The sequence below is a fragment of the Delphinus delphis genome, chromosome 1 (assembly GCF_949987515.2).
Source record: "Delphinus delphis chromosome 1, mDelDel1.2, whole genome shotgun sequence".
Lineage (NCBI taxonomy): Eukaryota > Metazoa > Chordata > Mammalia > Artiodactyla > Delphinidae > Delphinus > Delphinus delphis.
In genome coordinates this window covers 115,709,692-115,733,120 of record NC_082683.1, presented here as the reverse complement: position 1 = coordinate 115,733,120, position 23,429 = coordinate 115,709,692, and the positions used below count along the sequence as shown (strand labels likewise).

The following is a 23,429-nucleotide window of genomic DNA, read 5'->3' as shown; positions in this document are numbered from 1 at the left end:
GAGCTGAGTTGTCTGATTCTGAAATCCTCATAGGTACTAGTGGAACAGATAATACGCTTTCTAAATGCCTTATAAATCATAATAAAAATGTGTGTATTTCCCCCAGGGCTGAGGAAGTAGTAGCCCTTACCCCTGCCCAGCCTTCTCTGGTCATAGCAGCCCTCTTAGAGTAAAGACAGGGCACCAAATGTTTTACCCTGACCCACCTCAGAAAAGAGGAATAATTCTCTTCATGCCCCTCAATATAGTTTAATGAGAATTTAATCAATGTTTTCCAAAGTCTTGGCCATAAAGCTTCGCCTAGGGGCATTTAGCTCAGGACATTCTTAAGAAACATATAGGGACTCCCTGGTGGTGCAGTGGTTAAGAATCTGCCTGCTAACGCAGGTGATACGGGTTCAAGCCCTGGTCTGGGAAGATCCCACATGCTGTGGAGCAACTAAGCCCGTGCGCCACAGCTACTGAAGCCCGCGTGCCTAGAACCCGTGCTCCGCAACAAGAGAAGCCACCGCAATGAGAAGCCCGCGCACCGCAACAAAGAGTAGCCCCCGCTCGCCACAACTAGAGAAAACCTGCGCACAGCAACGAAGACCCAATGCAGTCAAAAATAAATAAATTAATAAATTAATTTTTTTCAAAAAGAAAGAAATACTTAACCACTGGTGGTCCAGTGGTTAAGACTCTGTACTTCCACTGCAGGAGGTGCGAGTTCGATCCCTGATCAGGGAACTAAGATCCCGCATGCCGTGCAGTGCAGCCAAAACTAAAAAAAAAAAAAAAATGCTCTTACGCATCTAAGCCACTTTGAGGACCAAGTATGCCCTAGTGTGACCAGATTTACTGGGTATGGAGCAGGCTTTTGCGAGATGGGGAAGGAAAAGAAGAAGCGGAAACATGGCACCATGGGAAAGCCCTGTCAGGACCTCAGCTCAGGCATTAAGACAAATACCCAGCAGCCACTGCACTTTCTTGGGCCTCTGTTTCATTACATGTGAAATGAAAATGGTGAACTAGTGACATTCTTTCCAGAGTAAATATATGATTCAGTTTGTATGTACCTGAATAAGAAATGCTAATAAAGCGTTACCAAGGTATATTAGTTTGCTAGGGGTGTTGTAAAAAGATTCCATAAACTGAGTGGCTTATATAACCAAAATTTATTGTCTCACAGTTCTGGAGGCTAGAAGTCCAAAAGTAAGGTGTCAGCAGGGTTGGTTCCTTCTGAGGGCTGTGAGGGAAGGATCTGTTCTAGGCCTCTCTCCTTGGCTTGGAGATAGCTGTCTTCTCCTTATGTCTCTTCACGTTGTCTTCCCTCTATGTGTATATCTGTCCAAATTTCCCCTTATTATAATGACACCAGTCATGTTAGATTAGGACCCACCTGTACTTAGTTTGCTAGGGTTGCCATAGCAAAATACCAAAGACAAAGTGGCTTAAATAACAGAAATTTATTTTCGCAAGTTCTGGAGGCTAGAAGTCCAAGATCAAAGTGCCGGCAGGGTTGAGTTTTTCCTGAGGGCTCTCTCCTTGGCTTGTAGATGTCTACCTTCTTGCTGTGTCTTCACACAGTCTTTCCTCTGGGCATGCTCGTCCGTAGTGTCTCTTTGCGTGTCCAGATTTCTCCTTCTTATAAGGACACCAGTAAGACTAAATTTGGGTTCACCCTAATGACCTCATTTTAACTTGATTACCTCTGTAAAGACCCAGTCTCCAAATAAGGTCACATTCTAAGGACTTCAACATATGAATTTTGGGGAAACACATTCAACCCGTAACACAAGTAAAGATCCCCTCCCCTGCCTCCAGGGATGGGGAACCACAGCATGTCAGAAACAAATCACACAGCTAGTTTGTGGCATGCCGTTCGCAGTAAACCAGGTTGCCTAAATATGGAAAACAGAGTTTTGTTAGTTCATTGATTTGTGTTTGCAAATGAATGTCACTAATTTTTAAAATACTGTGCTTAGTTAGACAAAACATTTACTGAGGTTCTACTATGTTCCAACATTGTGTTAGGTGCTGAGAACACAAAGACCAAAAAAGACACAGTCCTTGCCCTTAAGGAAGGAATAGTTCTAAAAATAACTAATTATCCCAGGTCTGGTAATGCAACAGGTGCAAAACAGAAGTACGTGCAAGTTAAGCAAGAGGAGGGAATGATTGACACTGTCTCAGGGAATCAGAAAGAGCATCACAGAGGATGTGACATAAACAAAGTTTTGAAGAACAAGTAGAAATTACCCAAGCAGATAAAAGAAAGACATTCCAGGAAAAGGAAAAGACAGATATAACTGGGTCTTGTTCTGTATTATCCTATAGTATCCTGATGGGAACTAATAGATAGTTTTAGGTAGAGGAGTAACACGATCAGCTTTGCATTTCAGAGAGAAAATTCAGTGGTGTGGAGAATAGATTGGGGTGGGGAAGAGGCAGAAGAAAGAGAAACTAGTTATGAGGCGGGCCCATTATTTCAGTCACCCATCAAGGGATGATGAGACCTGAACCAGAGCAGTGGCTGTTTGTTTAACAAAGACTCCATTCAAGGGAAACCCCAGCCTTGGGCTGAAGCGGTGGGGTGTGAGGGTTTATTAGAGGTCACTTCACCATCTATAATGAGGACAGTGATTTTAAGATATTTTTCACTTTCATTAATGAAAAACTCAAAGTGGTTAATGATGTGATGAGAGCAAATGAGACATGATGTCAGCACTGCTTCTCATCAGGACTCAAACTGAAGAGCAAAAGAACATATTTGGGGCTTCCCTGGTGGCACAGTGGTTGAGAGTCCGCCTGCCGATGCAGGGGACACGGGTTTGTGCCCCGGTCTGGGAAGATCCCACATGCCGCAGGAGCGGCTGGGCCCGTAAGCCATGGCCGCTGGGCCTGCGCGTCCGGAGCCTGTACTCTGCAACGGGAGAGGCCACAACAGGGAGAGGCCCGCGTACGGCAAAAAAAAAAAAAAAAGAACATATTTGTTCCTCAAAATCTTTTCTTTCTTTTTAAAGGAAAATCTATTTTTATTTTATTTATTTATTCATTCATTTTTTGGCCACACTGCATGGCTTGTGGGATCCTAGTTCTCCAACCAGGGATGGAACTAGGGCCCCCTGCAGTGGAAACGTGGAATCTTAACAACTGGACTGCCAGGGAATTCCTGTTCCTCAAAATCTTTTCTTTCTAACAACTGTCTAGGCTCTCCATCATATATAAATCTTTATTCCAACTGTTATCTCAGTGTTTTACAGCAAGAAACACCTTCATGTCTATTGTTATGATGCCTCTTTACTGCAAAGTCCATTTCCAAGGGTGCTACTAAGCATTCTCCTAGGTCATGCAGCGTGTGTCGATGTGGGTCAGCACTGGACAGTGTGTGACATGCTGCCGTCCTTCATGACATGTTCTGAAATAGTTCTCTCTGTGCAAGAATGAGTAATACTAAACCTTAAATAGCCCAACTCAAAGGGAATACCCCTGGAAGCTCATCTTGAAAAGAGGACCCCTTTCTGCAGATTAGCAAAAAGTTGGCTCAGCAAGTCTGGGTTAGCTCAGTGGAAGGAAAGAAAAGCTGACACCTGCCAGTATGTTCTGGGGGCTCCCCCTTTCTAAAAAGGCCATTTCATCAAAAGGGAGCTCCCATTGTTACAGAGTCACCTAGCTGTTCCATGCACAGAGCAGGTCCCTCTCCCTGGTACTCCCAATCCAGGAAGCATGGCAACAATCTTGGAAGGATGGAACCTGGACACTTCTCATGGACCAGAGCCTTGTCACGTGGCCACACCTGCTACACAGGATGCTGAGAAATGTAATCCTTAGCTGGGCAGCCATGTGACTGGACAAGACTTGCATTGTCGTGGGAGAATGAAAATGCCCCTGGAGGCACACCTACTAGCCCCTGCAACACAGTGCTGGGTAGGATAGGCAGTTGTAAGGGATTTTTCTGGAAGCTGTGAACTCTGTAATAATTTTTACCTCGATGGTCCCAGATCTTAAATTAGTGTATGGTATGGTTTAGGACCACCCTTCCCCCACTAACAATTCTGAGAGGAAACTTCCACCAACAAAAAGATGTCTCTTGAAGATGGTTGACTTCTTCAAGTTGATGTGCTCCAGGCAGGCGGCCTTTCTGACAGAACCACATGAAAGGCAGGAAAGAGATCTGGCACTCTCAGACGGTTACGTTAGCATCTCAGTAACTCCTGGGGTGAGCTACATTTGTTTCTCAGATTCTTTTTATTTTCTTCTTTACCTGCCTTAAAGAATAAAGGTTTGGGGACTTGAGAGACAGGAGCTTTTGTGTTTCTGTGGCAGCAGATTTCAGAGATAAAAAAGGCCCTTCAGCATTTTCCTTGGATGCATGTCTATGTGCCAAGTTATCAGGTTTAAACCACAGCCAATCTAATAGAAGACCAGGGGTGGAGACTTGTGCAAAGAACTCTTCATAAAATGTACTGGAGTTCTCAACCAGCCTGCTCAGCTACCTCTAAGAGGCTCCAGGGGAGAAAAAGTCCCAAACCTCCTGTTTAAGAATGTTAAGATAACATTTTTTTGTGGACGAAGAATGGGACCTGTGGACTCCAGAACAATATCGGCCTGATTTTCGAGCATTGCCATCCTGAGGGGCCTCACTACATGACTGAGCAAAAAGCAGGAGAGCTGGAGATTCTGCCACAGGAAATGGTGGTTTGAAATAGGAGCACAGATGGTGCTGAGAGCAGAGAGGCACACCTTCTTCCTGGTTCCATTTTGTTATAATAAAACACATGCCAAATAGGTCATTGCTTGTTCCCTTCTACTCCTGCCTTGGGCCATTCAGAAGGTGACTCTGCATTCCTTCCCAGACTTTCTCATACTTAGTGCTCTGATAATTCTTAACAAAAGGGACATGACAGAATTCTCCAAGTTTCATTCTATTGCCTCTAAGTTAACTTAGTCCATCACAGTTATGTTGAGTGCCCTCCTGCCCTACCCTGTGTCATGTGGAAGGGGTAATGCATATGAAGCGTAAGGTACAGCATCTACCTTCAAGGAGTTTACAATCTAGACAGGACTCAGAAGCTACCAGGTAGAAAAACATCATCATATTAAGGAAACTACTGCTAGAATTCCTCTTTGGAAGGCAACAGAGTTTGTTTAGGATGGTAGCTTCATAAATGCTAGACTGCAGAAGGTGAGACCCCTCCCCCTAAGAATCCAGCTGTAGGTTAGATAGTTCTGTATTATAATGGGGGAAAATGTTGCTTGTGCAGAGATAGGAAGAGAAAGAGAGGGTCTGAGCCTGTCAGAGGGTGGGAAGCTGCCTGGTTCATGATGGAATCTGCTCCTTGTGACCTTTCAAATCCACACTAGAGGATTTGAACCCACAAAATTCTTAGTGTAGGTTTTTTGGTTTTGTTTTGTTTTGTTTTTTGTAGAAACTGATGAAGACACTGTACCTTGCACCCAGGACAGCTGAGACTAGAACAAGTAGAGCTGCAGGAGAGAAAGCTCAGAGGACCATGAGGAAGTTATTCCCAGAAATTACAGGAATCATGGGCAGCCTGAACCCACCAAGCTGTAAAAGTAGCATTTTGTCCATATTTACCCAAATTCCTGACAGCCTAGAGTCTCTGACATTTAGTTTCCATTTACATACCATAATTGAATAAGAGCACCAAAAAGATGATCACCAAGTGTAGAAATATTTGGACCTGGTAGACAGATAGAGAAATTAAGTCGTAAGCAAATGACATGATGGTTCTGAAGCATCCATCCTTCACTGATGTTCAGGGACCCCTCTGGACTTGCGATCAAACCTATCTCCTGTCCTTAAAATCAACCAGCAAGAATTTACCAAGGACCTCTATGTGTCAAGTAGTAAGAGAGCTGCAAAAGAAGTAAAGAGGTGGTCTCTGGCCTCCAAGACCCTAGCAGCTAGTTAGAGAATTGAGGCAAGTGGAGTTGACATTTATTCACCACATGCTGGATTGCAGGCATTGCTCTGAGCACTTTCCATACATTATTTCATTGGTTCCTCAGAACAACTCTGTGAACTGAATATTTTTACGTTCATTTTGCAGATAAGGAGACAGGGGCCCCAGAGAGTAGGAGCAGCCTATCTGAGGTCACAGAGCTATCAAGTGGTAGACCCAGAATTGGAATCCATCTGTCTGGCTCCAAATGCTCTCACTGAAAATAGTCTCCACAGCAGACATAATTCTAAGATGTAGGACATAAACCAAAGGTGCTTCAGAGTCCAAGGGGGAGGGAAGAATGGGAGCTGGAATGGTCAGGAAAAGTCACACAGAGGAAGGAAGATTGGCCTAGGGGGTCAGGACTCGGCAGTGGCGGCGGGGGGACCGCTGAAGGGGCAGCGGGATGGAGAATAGAGGACTGAGCATATGCACAGGTGTTGGATGGAAGATGGTGAAGGGACTAGTTGTCACCTCAGAGGGCCTTTGACTCACGAGGTCTCCCAGGCAACCCAGCCTTCTGCTGCTTTCCATGTGGAGGCCTCACCACCACAGGCTAAAACACAAACTATAAATTCTGTAGGTCTTATGTCACCTGGCTCGACCATCACCTTCTTCTGTGACTCTAAGTACACTTGTCTGAGTCTCAGTTTCCTCAACATAAAATTAGTGAGCTGGGTGAGATAAGCACTACAGTTCCTTTAAGGTTACAAAAGTCTATGGTCCTGTAACTTAAATCCTCCAGTAGATTCATATTACTTTGTGTCCAAAGACTAGGAGAAAACTTGGACTTCTGAAATATCTTTCAGGACTGTGGCCAGGTTGCCTCTCAGATCTGGTTGGACTGGCCGAAGCTGGTCATGTATGTCATAGGACAAGTGGAACACATAGCTTTCATCCTCCTGAGACCCTGAAAAGAAAGAGAGGGCTGGTGTCATTGTGTCCCCTGGGCCAGTTATATGTCCCCGTCGTCTTTAGTTTATGTGAGTAGGTGGGCAGCTGAGCTGTCAGCAACAGGAAAAAGTCTCACTTGGCAGAAGTGTTACAGATGCACTTATGTCATCTGCTGTTTCCTAACTTTATTTTATGTATGTATCTATGTATTTATTTATTTTGCTATTCTCTAGTTTTAGATGCACCACCTTGTTGGTTTTATTTTATTTTTATCTGAATGAAATTTGAGAGAACTAGTATTTTTTAAAATGACTTAAATAGTCGCAGTGTTTGTTCTTAAATTAACCATTGATTTAGAAGGTCTCAAAATACATGAAGGAAGAAAAAAGAGGAAATAGTCTTGAAATACTAAGTGCTACTATAACTATTTGCTGGGTCAGTTCCATGGGCTGATGAAACCTGGTGGTACTTAGGCTTCTAGCTCTGCTTCTTTATCTTAGGATCTGAAAGCGTTCTCTGTGGGTTTCTGGTGTTGGCAACATCAATCTGAATAAACAGTCTCTCACTGTTTCTTGGACAAAACACACACACACACACACACACACACACACACACACACACACCTGTGAAGTGAGTTCTCAGCAACCATAAGCCATTCAGAGTGGTTACTCAGGGTACAGCTGCTCACAGGGCAATTCTAGCCTCAGCAGTGATTTTGTACTCATATTTCATTCTTTATATAAATTCAGGAGTCTTACTACAACTCTCTGCTTGCCCCCTAGCTTTTTTGATCAGGGGTCAAATGACCGCTGAAGTTGGTATCTGGCAGGGTTAAAACATGTTTAATTCTGGGAAGAGACTCTATCATCAAGATCTTTACAAAACCAGTTCAGTGAGATTCCCTGGGATGACGATGTGTGAAAAGCCTAGAAAGAAAAAGAATATTTTCAAACCCAGGAGGCAACCTCTGGTTATCCGTCAGGCTGAAGGCCCACTTGGATCTTGGTGGGGTGCGTTTTCATCAATTTGTTGAGACTTCAGTCTGTATCTTTGGTTAACTCTGTAAACATCTGAATTGTGTCTGCAAGCACTCTACCCCTTTGTACCCTACCTATTTCTTCCTTTCAGTTTCTTCCCAACAAATCCATCATAAGTTCAACAACAACCAGGCTGATTCCACAACCATCCTTATAAGTTACCTTTACACATTAATGTTACCTCCTGGTATTTAGAAGGTACATGCTATTACTTAGAACCCTAGTGGTGCTTCGGGTTGTCCCTCACCGTTAATTATCCTGGTGTATCTTACCCCAAGCCCATAAGTCTCCCTGACTCTCCAAGAAGTCTGTCTTCAGTATTCAGCCATGTTTCTACTCCTAGACCAACCTCTAGTTCTTGAGGATCTCTGTGCCAGCTTCCTTATCCATAAAATGGGAGTAAGAAGAATATCTACCTCATAGGATTTTTGTGAGGATTAAATACATTACTAAACAAGATACACTAAAAAAAAAAATGCCTGGCCCATTGTAAATGCTCAATAGTTGTCTGTTATTATCTTATTGAGCTAAACGTCTTATTTACTGGGGTAAGAGGTCTCGTCCACTGTTTTCCAAAGTGCTGCTCCTGGTTCAGAAGGATTTGGTAAAGGGAGCAAAGAAGAAAAAATGAAAATTGACTCTCTGATTTTTAGTCTGGGTGATGTACTCTAGTGCTAATATTAAACACAGGACTGATTCACAGTAAAACTACATACCTTTCTTTCAGTTCAGGTCTAGTGGGTTCAATACAGTTATTTGCATGGAAGGACAATAATAGCACTATTATGTTTATTTTTAAAAAAGCATAAGTAGATCCTCCTTCCTCCCAGTGTCTCATGAGAATGGTGTGGCAGTATGGGGACAGCACATGCAGCCATCATGCTCTTTCTACCAAAATGGATACAGGACACATTAGAAATTTAAAAACAGAGAAACTGAGCAGAGAAGTTGACTTAGAAAAAACAAAGATAAGTTTAATTTTAGTCATGTGGTAGACTGTCTAAAGTGAAGTGAAAAATAAAACATTTGAATAGAAGAATCTTTAAAGAAATTAGGAGTATGAAAGTCAAAAGTAGTGAGAGAAATCGGGATAAGAAAACAGATCTGGAACTCTTCAGTAGTCTAAAGCTGATCTCTAAAACCATAAGATCGAATGTCTCCCTTGAGGAAGAATGTAGACAGAAAACATGAGGCTAGGTCTCCCCACTTCTGCGTGGGATGTTTTTAAACTCACAGCACTTTTGAGACTGCCCTTTGACTTTTTTTTCAGAAGCAAGACAATGGGCACTGTATGCTGGGCTCTTCTTAGGGGTCATCGTTGGTGTCATCATGATTCTGCAAGTGGTAATACTACTGTTGAGAAGAAGAGGTAGGTGACAATAGATTCTTATCAGACTCCCTGTGGTAAGCAGGGGACCTCTCCCCACAAGCACTTGCTCTCACCACTGGGGCTTTCTGCAGGCAATGCCTTTGCAAAAACACTACATAAACATATCCTCGGATCTTGTTCAATTCAGTTTCATTCAACATGTCTTGCTTGATCCCGCCACACTAGGCTGTGGGGATAAAAAGATAGATGAACCACAGGTATTTAATATGGGAGACATGACACAGATAATTTAAATTCAGTATATATGACAAACACTGCAGCAGAGGTGTGTACAGGATGCTGAAGGGATCCAGATAAGAAGCTTAAAATATTCACTAGGAGCAGAATACAGAGGACCCTTGAATCTTGTTCAACAGAAAAGTTATAACTACTGACTAATAATAAAAAGGATGCTTTTACCCAAGGGTTGAAACCTTTCTATAATTTCTTCTTTTTTAATTAATTATTTTATTTATTTTTGGCTCCGTTGGGTCTTCGTTGCTGTGCACGGGCTTTCTCTAGTTGTGGTGAGCGAGGGTTACTCTTCGTTGCGATGTGTGGGCTTCTCATTGCGGTGGCTTTTCTTGTTGTGGAGCACAGGCTCTAGGCGTGTGGACTTCAGTAGTTGTGGCTCGCGGGCTGTAGTGTGCAGGCTCAATAGTTGTGGCATGCAGCCTTAGTTGCTCCACGACATGTGGGATCTTCCCAGACCAGGGCTCGAACCCATGTCCCCTGCCTTGGCGGACGGATTCTTAACCACTGTGCCACCAGGGAAGTCCCTATAATTTCTTTTTATGCTTACAATATCCCTCTGAGAAAAGGAGGGTATAGTTGTTTCTATGTGACTTAGCAATGGGGTAACCAAGGCACGGAGAGGCTGACTCCTGCAAAGTCACCCAGCTGATTGGTGAGGGAATCAGAACTGCAACTATGTGTCCCAACTACCGGGGCATGTTCCTCTAGGAAGGCCCACAGCTTATCAGAAGACAGCAGAGAGAACACACTTTACTACCATTTTAGCACAAATTCTGACTCACCTTGGACAAGTGTGCAATTCATGAGGTCACTTAAAGCCAAACTAAATAGTTATGGAAAGTTACCCAGGGTAGACTGAAACCATTAGGGCCCAATTACTCCCTTGCAGTTTCAATGTCTAGAATTAGTATCTCCTGGCCTCCCCTCCAAGTTGTCCTATGATTCAATATCCTGGGCAGTGTGCTCCCCTCAGCGACACTACCCACCACCCACTCACATTAGCATCAGAAGGTCCTGCCCCACGATCAGGACAGATCCCTGGGCTGGTCTTCCCATGGGGAGAATAGAACTTGATCCTCACACCACAGATCTGATGGCCGATCTCATTCTCAAGTAGATCAGTGTTCTCCACATATAACCTTCTTGGAAAAGCCCTGTCTCAGCACTCTGATGTTGGTTTTGCTTATGTAAAAAAATCTAGGTCATAGCAAGCCGCCTACTTTGTCTCATTTCCTCCATTTAAGAGGTAGCTGGGGAGGAATGGGGGGAGTGCGGCAATGCAGACAGAAATCACGATGAGAGTCCATGGGGATGGGCCAGGGCAGCCACATTTGTCTTAGACAATAAGGAAGCAGTGAAATACCAGCGATGAGAAAACTGAGATTAACATACCTGCATTAACCCAGCTGGTGAAGGTCCTGGGATCCTAACCTGCACTCTTTCCTCAACTACATCCTGCTCATCACATGGTTGTCTCTGAAGGGAATAGCGCTCCCCACCCCACTACAATTCTCTACTACTTTTCCCAAACACGTACCCATCCTTGTTTCTAATCACCGTGTATTCCTTGTAAGCCAGGAACATACAAAGCCCTGCCTTAAGTCTGTGGGAAAAGCTTATACTTAATTGCTGTACCCCCATAAGACTTTGCTCAAGAGATTCTGTTGCCAACTTCTATTGGTGTCACCTCCAGAATGCAGCCTGACTCTGAAGGTTTTCAGAAGGACTCTCTGGAAATTTCGTGTCCAGGAGACACACTAGATAAGAACATAGATTTTTAGCATTCAAATGCAGACTTTGCCACTGACAAGCTCTGTGATCAAACGAAAGGCAAACAAATCTGCAAAATGGGGATAATATTATGTACTTCATGGTATTGATGTGGGGATCCATAAGTCAATATACTGAAAGCACTGAACACGATGGCTTCCATGGATAGATGATGGATGAGAGATGGATAAATAGATGGATACACACACACACACACACACACACACACACACACACACACAGAAAGACTAATCTCTTAATGTAAGCATCAATAGTTAATCTCTATTGCCAGCAGAGGGCAGCGCTGGAAGGATCTGGGAAGAGCACCTAGAACAGATTTAAAGTACTTGAGGTTAGGGTAACATAAGACAACTTTATGCCTCAGATGAGAGCTGAAAAGGATATTAGACCGACTATGCCTTCATTTTACAGTCATGGTAAGAGAAGAGACCCATTGAGATGACATGTTGTCCAATGACACACAGCTAATGAGGGCTAGAAGGGGGATGCCCCAATGCTAAGGTCAAGACATTTTTCATTAGATCTTAAGGCCTCAGTGACTAGAGTTGAGCTGGCTCCTGAAAACCTGTTTCTGCATTGGGGAAGAAAAGCATGAGACTGAATTATCTTGGTCCAGTGGTCTTTTTGAGAAGCAACATTCAGCCTTGCCTTTTCCATCTCTCTGACCCTTTGGGACTTTCCCCTCAATTGTAATTTTCAGCTTGAGCTGACCTGAAAGACTGAAAGTCCTTAAGGACCGAGGTCTGTTCTCTACACTATTTGTTCCCCTACAATACCTAGGACAGTGCTGAGTGGGGGCTTCTAACTGTGCAAACATTCATGGTTTTGAACCGAAGGATGTATTTCACAGAACTAACTTGTGCCCCCTCTGTTATCTCCTCTGATCACCCCAAACCCTATCCTCCCTCCCTATCCCCCCGCAACACGCATCCTCAGCCAGTTATCAACCCTGACCAAAAAAGTGAAGTTGGAACCACCAGGCAGGTACTCCCTGCCCACACATGCACAGGAAAACCATACGTTGGCTTCTTTGAATTCTTTGAGCTTCCCAGCAGCTGCCCATCACTTCCTTCCCAAGTGTCACACCCTCATGCAGCACCTTCCACCACTTTCATCACGTACATACATACAAGGCCTTTCCCTTCCAAATAAAAATATACCTCTCCTAAGTGCTATTCCCTCAGAGACATGCTCCTAGATTTTTAAAAGAATAAATTAATTGGTGTTAAAATAAGTCTACCCTAAAGACTTCACGTGATTTCCTCTGAATCAAGTCTCCATTGTTTTTGCCTGGACTTTGCAATAGTCTCAAAACAGGCCTCCCTGTTCCCATCTGTTTTTTACCCTCCATCCTTCTCACTGCTACATGATATATCCAAAGAATACCACAAAACATTAGAAAGAATGAGATAGGTCTACTGCACTAGCATGGAAAATGTCCTCAACACATTTTAGCTGAAAGGGTCAAGTTACAGAGAAGTGTATGGAATGACTGTATTTGCAGAAGAAATATCTGTATAAGTATAGCAAGTGTCCAGAGCTGTACCGTCTAATACGGTAGTCATCAGCCACGTGTGGCTGTTTAAATTTAAATTAATTAGAATTAAACACAATTTTAAATAATTTTATTGAAGTATAGTTGATTTACCATGTTGTGTTAATTTCTGCTGTACAGCAAAGTGATTCAGTTATACATATATATACATTCTTCTTCATAGAATTAAAAACAATTTAAAATTCAGTTTCTCGGTTGCATTAGTCACAGTTCAAGTGCTCAGTAGTGACTTGTGGCTTGCAGCTACCATAGTAGACTGCAAATATGGAACATTTCCATCATCGAAGATGATGTTGTATTGTACAGAGCTGATCTGGAAGGATATACATCAAACTGTTAAAAGCAATTACTTCTGAGAATGAAATTGTACTGGTTAATGGGGGAAAGAGGACATACTTTTTACTCTCTATTATTTAAATTTTTGTAACAAGAATGAATTATTCCTACAATTTAAAAAGAAAAAATTTAAAAACTGGTTAAAAATTTAAATGTTCTGCAACATATTAATTTCCAGAGATCCTAGGCTCTGAGCAAAAAAAGATGGTAGGCATTAGAATGACATTGCAGCTTTATTCCAAATAGTCCCAGGCAGATCATCCCTCTTGCATCCCTTCCACCTACACATACACCGTCCCCCAGAAACAGGGAGGTGAGAAAGCTGTGAATGAAACAACATGCTATGAGCTGAAGAATTCGAAAGAGGTATAAATAACTTGCCCTGCCCCTAAAGAACTTAGAATTCTATTAGGAGATCAGATATATACATCAAACAATAGAGATCAAAATAATTGAATGGCATATCAATTACACCTAACAATTGCACCTAACACTATGTGCCAGGCACTGTTCTATACACTTTACAAGTAATATCTCATGTAATCATCACAACAGCCCTGTGAGGCAGGTATTTCAATCCCATTTTACAGATAGGGGAATAGGCCAAGAGAGATCAAGTAACTAACCTAATGTCATATGACAAATGTACACGGGGTTTGGGACTCAGTGCTTTGTTCCTGTGGTACTTCTGGGGAAGGTGGGTGTGCAATGGGGGGTAAAGACCAGACAGGTCTGAGCAGAGAGTTCATGCTGGGGACCAGAGGGAGATAACCACTATGGTTTCTTTTCCCCAGGTAAAACAGACAATTACCAGCCAACAATGGAAGCAAAAAGCCTTACTATCTATGCCCAAGTCCAGAAATCAGGTGTAAGTCCTATACTGTCTTTGTCTGGGGTGGACCTGTCATGTTTCCCATGGAATCCCTGGCCATTCAGTTCACTTTGCATGTCTGACATTCATGGTTCTACGTGGGTTCTGAAGCAGAGGAAATTAAGAAAGCAGAAGTCAAGAACAAGAGCTCTCTAAAAGGACATTAACTTCGGTGTTAGATGGGACTATTTATTATTTGAAATAACGGGAAACACTGGGTAATTTTCTGGTCATCTGTTTCTTCGTAGGAAAAATTGAGGAAGCTAGAAACACGTGATGTATGACTCCTTCCAGCTCTGGCATTCTAGGAGTCTACGGTTCTCTGTTATCAAACTCTTTCCTTCTCTATGGAAGAGGGTGCCAGCTTGAGGAGAGAGGGGAAGATTGAGAAAGGCTATTGTGTGATATGTTGGTCTGATCCAAGCTTACGAGTTTGCAAACATCAAAGAGACAAGGAAGGAAGATCTTGAGGATTCTGCCTAGAGAGTGGTTGGTGAGATGGAAGATGATATGTAGGCAGCAGATGAAAGCAAAACTGTGACAGAGTGATGGTTGGGCTGAAACAGAAGAGATGGATTTAAAAAACTAGAGTCATGATGAAGTTGAGGATCAGATAAGTTAGAAGTAAGAGGGAGGTTAAAGAATGATGGCTAGATATGAAGATATTATAGTTTTTCTGACATGAAGGCAATTCTAGGTGATGTATAGGCCAGAATACGACCATTCAGGATGTAGGGGAAGGCAAATTCTTGAGTAAAAGATGTGAAGGTAAAGACAGCTTTGATTAGCACCTTGGAAAATTGCATCAGATGACAGTAAATGCATTTCTGATAACCAGAGATAAACTCTTGGACAAAGCCCTTCTTTCTGCTGTCCCCTAGTGGTCTGGAGGGTGTATTACACAGGCCATGACCACCGTTGAGAACCAAACTCCGTTTAAATATATGAGTCCCAAGAGCAACCTCTTTTGCATATACATATTTAGGTAATCAGGTTCAACTTAACCATGGTGCCTTCCCTATCTATTCTATCCCATGTTGCTAGCACCCCTCTTTTTACTGTAAAGTATGACATCCATACCAAAAAGTGCACCACGTATAAATGTCAGCTCAATGAATTACCCCATCTTGATACCTAGTAAAGCAAGTCTCTCCAGCTTGTTTTTCTTCAAGAGTTTTGGCTATTATGTCCCTTTGTACTTGCATATGTATTTTCGAATCAGCTTCTCAAGTATCACAGAAAGGGGAAAAATCCTATTAGGATTACATTGAATCTGCAGATCTATTTGAGGAGGAATCATATCTTTCAGTATTGAGTCTTCTAGGACCATAAAACTACCACCCAGATCAAGGAACAGAACATTGTCCCCACCCCCAGAAGACCTCCTTGTGTGCCTCATAATCACTATCTTCTCTCTCCTCCCCAAAGATTCCCTATCCTTACTTTCTGAAAATATAGTTTACTCTTTTTTTTTTCCCCTTTGGACTTTATAAAAATGGAATCTTATAGCATTTTTCCTCCTGTGTACAGTTTATTTTGCTCGATATTACCTTTTATGAGATTCAAGCATGTCTTTGAGCTTAGATATAATGCATTCATATTCATTGATTTATGGAATATCAATGTATACATATACAAGAGTTTATTCTTCCAGTTGACTACTGATGGACATTTGTGTTATTTCCAGTCTGAAGCTATTATGAAAATTGCAGCCATTCATATTCATATGTGTGCTTCTTGGTAGATATGTGCACATATTTTTGTTGGGGATATATCTAAATGTAGAATTGCTAAGTCACAGAGTATGCATATCCTCAAATTGATTAGATAAGGCCAAACTGTTTTTCAAAGTGGGTGTACCAATTTACTTTTTTGCAACTACATACAAGAGTTTCAGTTGCTACACATTCTAATCGAAATTTGGTGTTATTGGTCTTTTAAGTTTTAGTCATTCTTTTGGATGTGTCTTTTTATAGTTCTATTTTGCATTCCTCTAATTATTAAGAAAGTTGAACAATTTTTCATGTGTTTATTGGCTGTATAAATATCCTCTTTCTTAAAGTGACTGTTAAATCTCTTGCCAATTTTCCCTTGCATTTCAGTCTGTTTTGGGTGGGATTATTATAAGGCTTTTAAACATTTTTAGCAGTTATATTTTAGCACATACCTTCACCCATCTTGTGGCTTGCCTCTGCAATTTCTCAAAGATACATTTTGATAAAGGAAAGTTCTCAATTTTAGTGTAGAACAATTTCATCATCTCTTCCTTTGTGTTATAAAAAGATAACACTTTTTGTATTCCAGTTAAGAAAACTTTCTTTACTCCCAGGTATGAAGATATTCTTCTATCATCTTCTAAAAACTGTATGGTTTATCTTTTCAACTTATATCTGCTATGCACCTGAAAATGATTTTTTGAGTGTGGTGTGAGATGGGTCAAGTTTTATTTTTTTCCATATGGATATCCTATTGACTATATTTAAAAACTGTCCTTGCCTCACTGCAGTGCCACCTCATTATAAATCAAGCGTCCATCTGTGTGTGGATCTATTTTGAAGTTCTCTGTTCTGCTCCATTGGTTTATTTCTTTACAATTGCACCAGAACCATACTGTCTTAACAAATCTGTGATTGCAGATTTATCACAAGTTTGATATCTGGTAAAACAAATCTTTTTACTTGTTCTTGTTCTTCAAGTTCTTGGCCATTTTTGGTCCTTTGCATTTTCATCTATATATTTTAGATTCAGTTTGTAAAAATCCTCCTTAAAATCCTGCTGGAATTTTAATTAGAACTGCATTGATCAATTTCAGAAGATCATATATGTTTTCCTATTGAGTCTTTCAATTCATAAAATGATATATCCTTTATTTAGATCTTCTTTAATTTTACCCTATCACTCCTTGAATTATCTTCTGCAACATTACTTCCAAAGTGCTGGCTAGCTCCTTTTTACTAAAACGACATTTTTACTAAAAGGACCTTTTATTAAAAGCATTACCTGGGACCTAATTAGAAATGCAAAAAGTCAGGTCCCACCCCAGATCTTCTGAAATAGAACCAGACTTCTAACAAGATTTCCAGGTAATTCATATGCACATTAAAGTGTGAGAAGCCCTGCTCTACCCCAAGCACTTCCAGTAATGGGAAATTCACTGCCTCTCAAGGTAATTCATCCCACATTTGAGCACTTCCTACTATTAGAAAGATCTTATTATATTGAACCAAAATATTACCCTAAACATTCCAACCTTGGTTTAAAGCTGACAGACTGTACAGAACAAATGTAATTCCTCTTCTACATGGCAACCCATCAGATATATGAAGAGAAAGATCATGTCCCACCTTGAATCTTCTTTCCTCCAGTAAAGTTTTCCAATTCCTTATCTCTTCCACCAGATGACAAGATTCCAAGTTCTCTCCCATTATAACCCATGTGCTTCCGTTTTAAGTCTTGTTCTATGTCCAGGAAAGGCAGAGAATAGCATTATCCTACACCAGTGCCCCCAAGTATGTTGAAAAGATGACTTTCCCGGCATAAGATATGTCGTCTCCCTCTTAGAGGGACGGGGTCTCAATTTATGCCTACACTGACTTCGTCCTGGTATTGTGGATTTTAATTCATTCTAAGTAATATTAACAAACAACAGCTGAAGGTTTTTATGTGCCTAGCACTGTTACATGGGGAATGCAAAGAAAAAATAGGCTATTTCTCAAGGAATTGATGGTCTGTTTGGAGAAGCGATGTGTAAATACATCAGAGTGTCTTAAATACAGTGTACAGTTAAGTGCCGTAATGTGTGAATTAAACTTTAGGTACCTGAGGAATTTAGGTGAAGGAGAGGTCATTATAAGTTGGGGTAACCAAAGAAGAACAGTATAATGGAAAATACATGCGCTTTAAGTTAAAAGATATTTTAAGTTAAAATCCTGGCTTTGATACTTCTTGCATGTTCACATTAAGAAAGTACTAAATCTTTCTGGGCTTTAGCCTCTTCATCTGTAAAATGTGAGTAACAGTCTTTAACATAAAGAGTGCTTGTGAGACAAATGGGAAGATATATGTGAAGAACTTGGTAAACTTTAACACACTCGCACATGTGTGGTTATTATGAAGTTCAATGTTTGGACAGGAAAGAGAATTGATGAGAAACCATATTAGAGTGAGTAATAGCAGGACTTCATGTTGTGGGTGATATGAGTGAGACTAAAATACTATAAAAATCGCGTTCCCTTCAGCTGCCTATGTAAGAACCACACCAATTTCAGTTCACTGTGAGCAAGATGTTTAAAACATCTGGGAAGTGATGATGATGAATCAGGCTGCCTCACAAGGCTGTGAGCTCCATGTCACTCGGCGAGTCTGAGCAAAGCCCAGAGAATTGAGTTCCAGGGAATTTGGGGGAGAATTTTCACCTGGGAAGGAGGCTGGACCAAATGACTCCAAGGAGCTTTCTAACTCAAAACTTCTTGATGCTACGCTTCTCCGTGGGGAAAGTTGAATGGGAAATAACTTGCTGCTCAGCTAATCTCCTGCTGTCTTTGCTTCCCTTGTAGTCTGTTCAGAAGAAACCTGACTCTCTGCCAGCTCAGGACCCCTGCACCACCATTTACGTTGCTGCCACAGAGCCTGTGCCAGAGCCCGTCCAGGTGAGGCATTGCTCTGTGCCTCCTCTCTGTAGAGAGGGAATAGGTGGAGGAGGGGAAAGGGTGGAACCTGTGTAGAGCTGAAATGGAGGACGTAGGCCCTTGCAAGCAGGTAGCAAGGAGCATCTGCAGCCTCAGTTGCAGGGCTTCCGGGAAACCCCTCGTGGCTGCTTACATGGGGTCTCTGCTCACTCTCTGCTCACCAGGCTTTCTCTGAGAGCTGTCACGTCAGAATCAACTGGCATATTTGTTAAAAATAAAGGCTCCCGGGACCTTCTACCTAGGATTCTGTTCAATCAGAATGTCTATGGTGGGTAACCAGGCATCTACATGTTAAAAAACAACATCCTCCTGGTGATCCTGATGCACATTTAAGTTCAGGAATCGCACCTTGAGTCCAGGAGTTCTCCAGTCCAGCTGCATAACAGAATTGCCAGGGGAGCTTTGTAAAAATGCTCATGCCTAGTCTCCATTCATCCTTGTTTAATCAGAACATTTAGGAGTAGAACTCTGCATAGGTGTAAAGCCTAGAAGACAGTATGACACATGGCCCGCCTGTTCTACCCCATTGCAAGATCAGCATGGATTAAGTTTACTTGACAGGAATCTTTCCTTTTACTAAACGAACAGAAGTAAATTCTGGGCTAAAATCTTGGCTTTAGTTGGACCCTATTAAATAAAGCATTTTAGGAGACAATGGAGGATCAAAAGGCCACAGAAATGCCTACATTTACCCATTTTCCTCAAAGCTCCTACTGTACACACACTCAGCAATGCTTGGGAGGATGCCTCATCTTCATCTTGAGGTGTATTCACAGACCACTCTCCTATCCAAAGGGAAGTAAAAACATAAATCTAACTTTAAAAGCTTTAAATAATGTAGATTTTTAATGATGTTTTCTTGGGGAAGAAACACAGCACTCGGTATATTTCACATTTTACAGCAAAACCACCTGAATTCCCTCATTCCTGTCTCTTTCTGTCTCAGACTCTTGAATCTCCTCTCCCTGCGAGAAGTCTTTGCCCACAATCTTCACCTCTTCCCCATCCCTCTCTTGCAGGAACCACTTCTTTCTTCTCCCTTTGGGTCTCATTAATCCCCCCCTTTTTAGAGCTCAGTAATTTAGAACTCTTTTGGCTTCTCTAAACTGAGTGCAGGTCCTCAGATGACTGGGACAGGTCTCCCAGTCTCCCTGATGACATGCGTATGCTTGAAGGGAGCTGTAACCCATCTTGTGGGCGAGCAGGCAGTCTGGGAAGCTGAGTGCTACCTCTAGCAATACCCAGCTGTGGCAGACCCTGAGCAAGCTGCAATGCTACATGATTCTTGAGACGCTTTCCTTTTTCTAAGCATCACTGCTTCCATTTGTAGCCTGTGAACCTAGTGCTGGTCCCTCCACCCACAGACTTGTTCTCTTTTGCCCCCAGCAATCAAGCTCCATCACAGTATATGCCAGCGTGACACTTCCAGAGAGCTGACACCACAGATCCAGTGAAGGGACTTTCTGAAGGAATACGGAAGAGCCAAAATAAACACTGAACTTGGTCCCAAGTCCCAAGTTTCTTGTGACATCTACACGTCTGTACTCTTCTTGGATCGACTCCCTGGTGATGCTTCTCCCACATCTACCCGCGAAATAGATAAGGAAGCGAGGTTTCCCAAGCACTTAGCCTGCTCTGTGGGAGGCACAGGCTCAGAACAGAGAGCTGCTTGGAATAGCTTTCCATCTCTGTGGTGTAGCAGATGAAATGGATAATGCCGGTCCAGTGAGGTGTCTCGCTCTTTGCTGCAATTGGGTAATAAAAGCCAAAGGTAGAAAGTCAGGACAGGACATCTAGTACCTATCTCAGACAGCTGACCACCAGCCACAAAGTCTGGAACAGCGTACTCTTGGGCTGCCTGTCCTTGGTCTGGGAGCTGCTCCCGATCACCATGCAGACTTGATCAAGGCTCTGGGCCTCAGTTTCTCTCTCTGGATAGACAATGAGATTATTGTCTCAATGAGATTAATAAACACTCTGAGATTATTCCATAAAAGAAGCTAATAAAGTATTTTATTTGTAAAGCCTGGAAGCTAAGAGTCAATAAACTGAAAATATGACTTTGAGGTCTCTGAGCTTTGAGTAATGGAATGAAAAAAAATCTAAGATTCTTAAAAGTACAGTTTTGTGCAAATGATGTTCAGATTTAAAGAAAAGGCTTCCCTGGTGGCGCAGTGGTTGGGAGTCCGCCTGCCGATGCAGGGGACACGGGTTCGTGCCCCGGTCCGGGAAGATCCCACATGCCGCGGAGCGGCTGGGCCCGTGAGCCATGGCCGCTGAGCCTGCGCGTCCGGAGCCTGTGCTCCACAGTGGGAGAGGCCATAGCAGTGAGAGGCCTGCGTACCACCAAAAAAAAAAAAAAAAAAGAAAAGTGGTAAGTGTTTTGTGATACTGTTACAAAGGAACTTGGGAAAATCAGAACTTGTCCCAGAGTGACTTTTCACTTCCCCAAATGATTTTTAAATCCTAGTTCTCTGCTTACTCTGTTGAACAACAAACCTGGAGCCTCAACTAAGACTCTTCAAACTGATTCTGAGTCCATTTTACATCCATGGCTTCACATCCCCAGGGTCTCTACCAGACACTTCTTAATCCTCGCATACCTCTCCCCGTCACTAAATGTATCTTGAAGTAGACAATAACATATGTTGGCCCAACAGTTTCAAGTAATTGAATGCTTAATAACTTAAATTATTGGCTGCAGACAGAAAGAGCCTCTTCTATTAAAGTCCTATTTCCCTTCTATTCTCGCTTTCATATAGGCCTTCTTCAATTTAAGCACTTCTGTCTGATAGGGTCTTGTGTGACCCTAGTGAGCACTTTAAGAAATCACCATAAAGAAGATGTGGCACATATATACAATGGAATATTACTCAGCCATAAAAAGAAACGAAATTGAGCTATTTGTAATGAGGTGGATAGACCTAGAGTCTGTCATACAGAGTGAAGTAAGTCAGAAAGAAAAAGACAAATATCGTATGCTAACACATATATATGGAATTTAAGGAAAAAAATGTCATGAAAAACCTAGGGGTAAGACAGGAATAAAGACACAGACCTACTGGAGAACGGACTTGAGGATATGGGGAGGGGGAAGGGTGAGCTGTGACAGGGCGAGAGAGAGTCATGGACATATATACACTACCAAACATAAGGTAGATAGCTAGTGGGAAGCAGCCGCATGGCACAGGGATATCGGCTCGGTGCTTTGTGACCGCCTGGAGGGGTGGGATAGGGAGGGTGGGAGGGAGGGAGACGTAAGAGGGAAGAGACATGGGAACATATGTATATGTATAACTGATTCACTTTGTTATAAAGCAGAAACTAACACACCATTGTAAAGCAATTATACCCCAATAAAGATGTTAAAAAAAAAAGAAATCACCAACTGTCTTACACCCATATAATAAGAGTCACCAAATTTCCAGCTCAAAACTCTGAGCTCCTTATAGCCTTGTACTTTATCCCCTCTTTTCAATCAGTTCACATTTTAGCTCTGTTGTTTGGAGCATCCCACTTCCTGGAACCAATGCATTAGTATTCTTTTTTGTGAAGACAGAAACTGACTCTGCATTTTTCTATGTAGAAAAGGAATCTACGGAAAAGATACTGGTTGGTTCAGATAACTGCTAGGAGGTTCTGTAAAATGATGGTTTGAAAATAAGCAAGCAAGGGGAGACTTGGACTGTGACTAGGGCCACAGCCCAAATCACAAACCCAGCCCAGGGATGACAATGCTGGGCACCAGCTGTTTTGCTATTGTCCTCCCAGCACTAGACCCAGACTCCGTCATTCCCTCCCTGCCTCAGCTGGACTTGAAAACTCCAAATTGCTGTTGTACTATCTGTACCAAAGTGACATCTCCAGGGTCCATTCTTCAGCTTTTCATCTCTAGTTTCTAAATCAGAGTCCAGGACCAAGCGGCCAATCCTAGGTCACACATCCATGTTCTACCTCCAAGGGAGGCTGGGAATTGAATACATGGCATTTTCCATGTTCATAGTGGTGGTGGTGGTGAGGTCTGTCTCTTATGAATTAGGGAATTCCCCAAACACAAGCAGTGAGATTCCATGCTGGACAGGCACACACACACACACATACACACACACACATACACAATGTCCACTATACCACCCTTGTATAATCTTAGGCTCATTAGCTGTCTATACTAAAAAACCAAGGAGCTACTAACCAGGATTTGTAAATCCTGGGGTTATGAGCAATCATTCTTTTACTATAACTCAGATTGTTTTAACAGCTCTGTTCCCAACATTTGGGTTTTTCCTGTGGCTGAATTCTACCTGATGGAAGGGCAGAAACAAAGGGGGAAAGAAGAGGCTATCCCCTCAAAATTCCCTGACAAGACTCAATAGCTCACTGCGAGGATGGCTGTGATTAGGAGTCTTTGGAGCCATTCTTCAAACAACATTTGATGTATGTCCTGCATCACCAGGTCCCAGGTTCAAGTGGGAAAGCAGAGAACCCCTCAGATTATTCTCTTACCATTCTCCAATTTTCCCCTAAGGCACTGTGCATGAGCTGAAGTTTTCTTCTTCCTCAGGCTTAAAATAAAACTGATACTTCAATTTCTGGTTTCCCCGTGTTTCTTCTCTGATGTTTTCTTTTGACTGAGCATATCTGAATTCTGGAGAACTCAGGAGGAACAGGCCCATTCTCAGTATTAA

At 42.3% G+C, this 23,429-nt stretch overlaps 1 protein-coding gene across 3 annotated transcripts in view; it reads left to right on the top strand.

The window, feature by feature from the left end:
- The window catches only part of SLAMF1 (signaling lymphocytic activation molecule family member 1), a 33,090-nt gene extending 12,355 nt beyond the window's left edge, over window positions 1-20,735 (top strand). Inside the window, exons 4-7 of one of the 3 annotated variants that reach the window (XM_060008820.1) lie at window positions 9,150-9,248; window positions 13,980-14,053; window positions 18,613-18,705; window positions 20,131-20,735. In XM_060008820.1, the coding sequence (XP_059864803.1) occupies window positions 9,150-9,248; window positions 13,980-14,053; window positions 18,613-18,705; window positions 20,131-20,181 (317 nt within the window). In that variant the 3' untranslated portion in view covers window positions 20,182-20,735. The remainder of the gene's footprint in view (window positions 1-9,149; window positions 9,249-13,979; window positions 14,054-18,612; window positions 18,706-20,130) is intronic. The other 2 variants (XR_009518961.1, XM_060008829.1) reach the window with 2 other exon arrangements.
- Window positions 20,736-23,429: the final 2,694 nt, after the last annotated feature.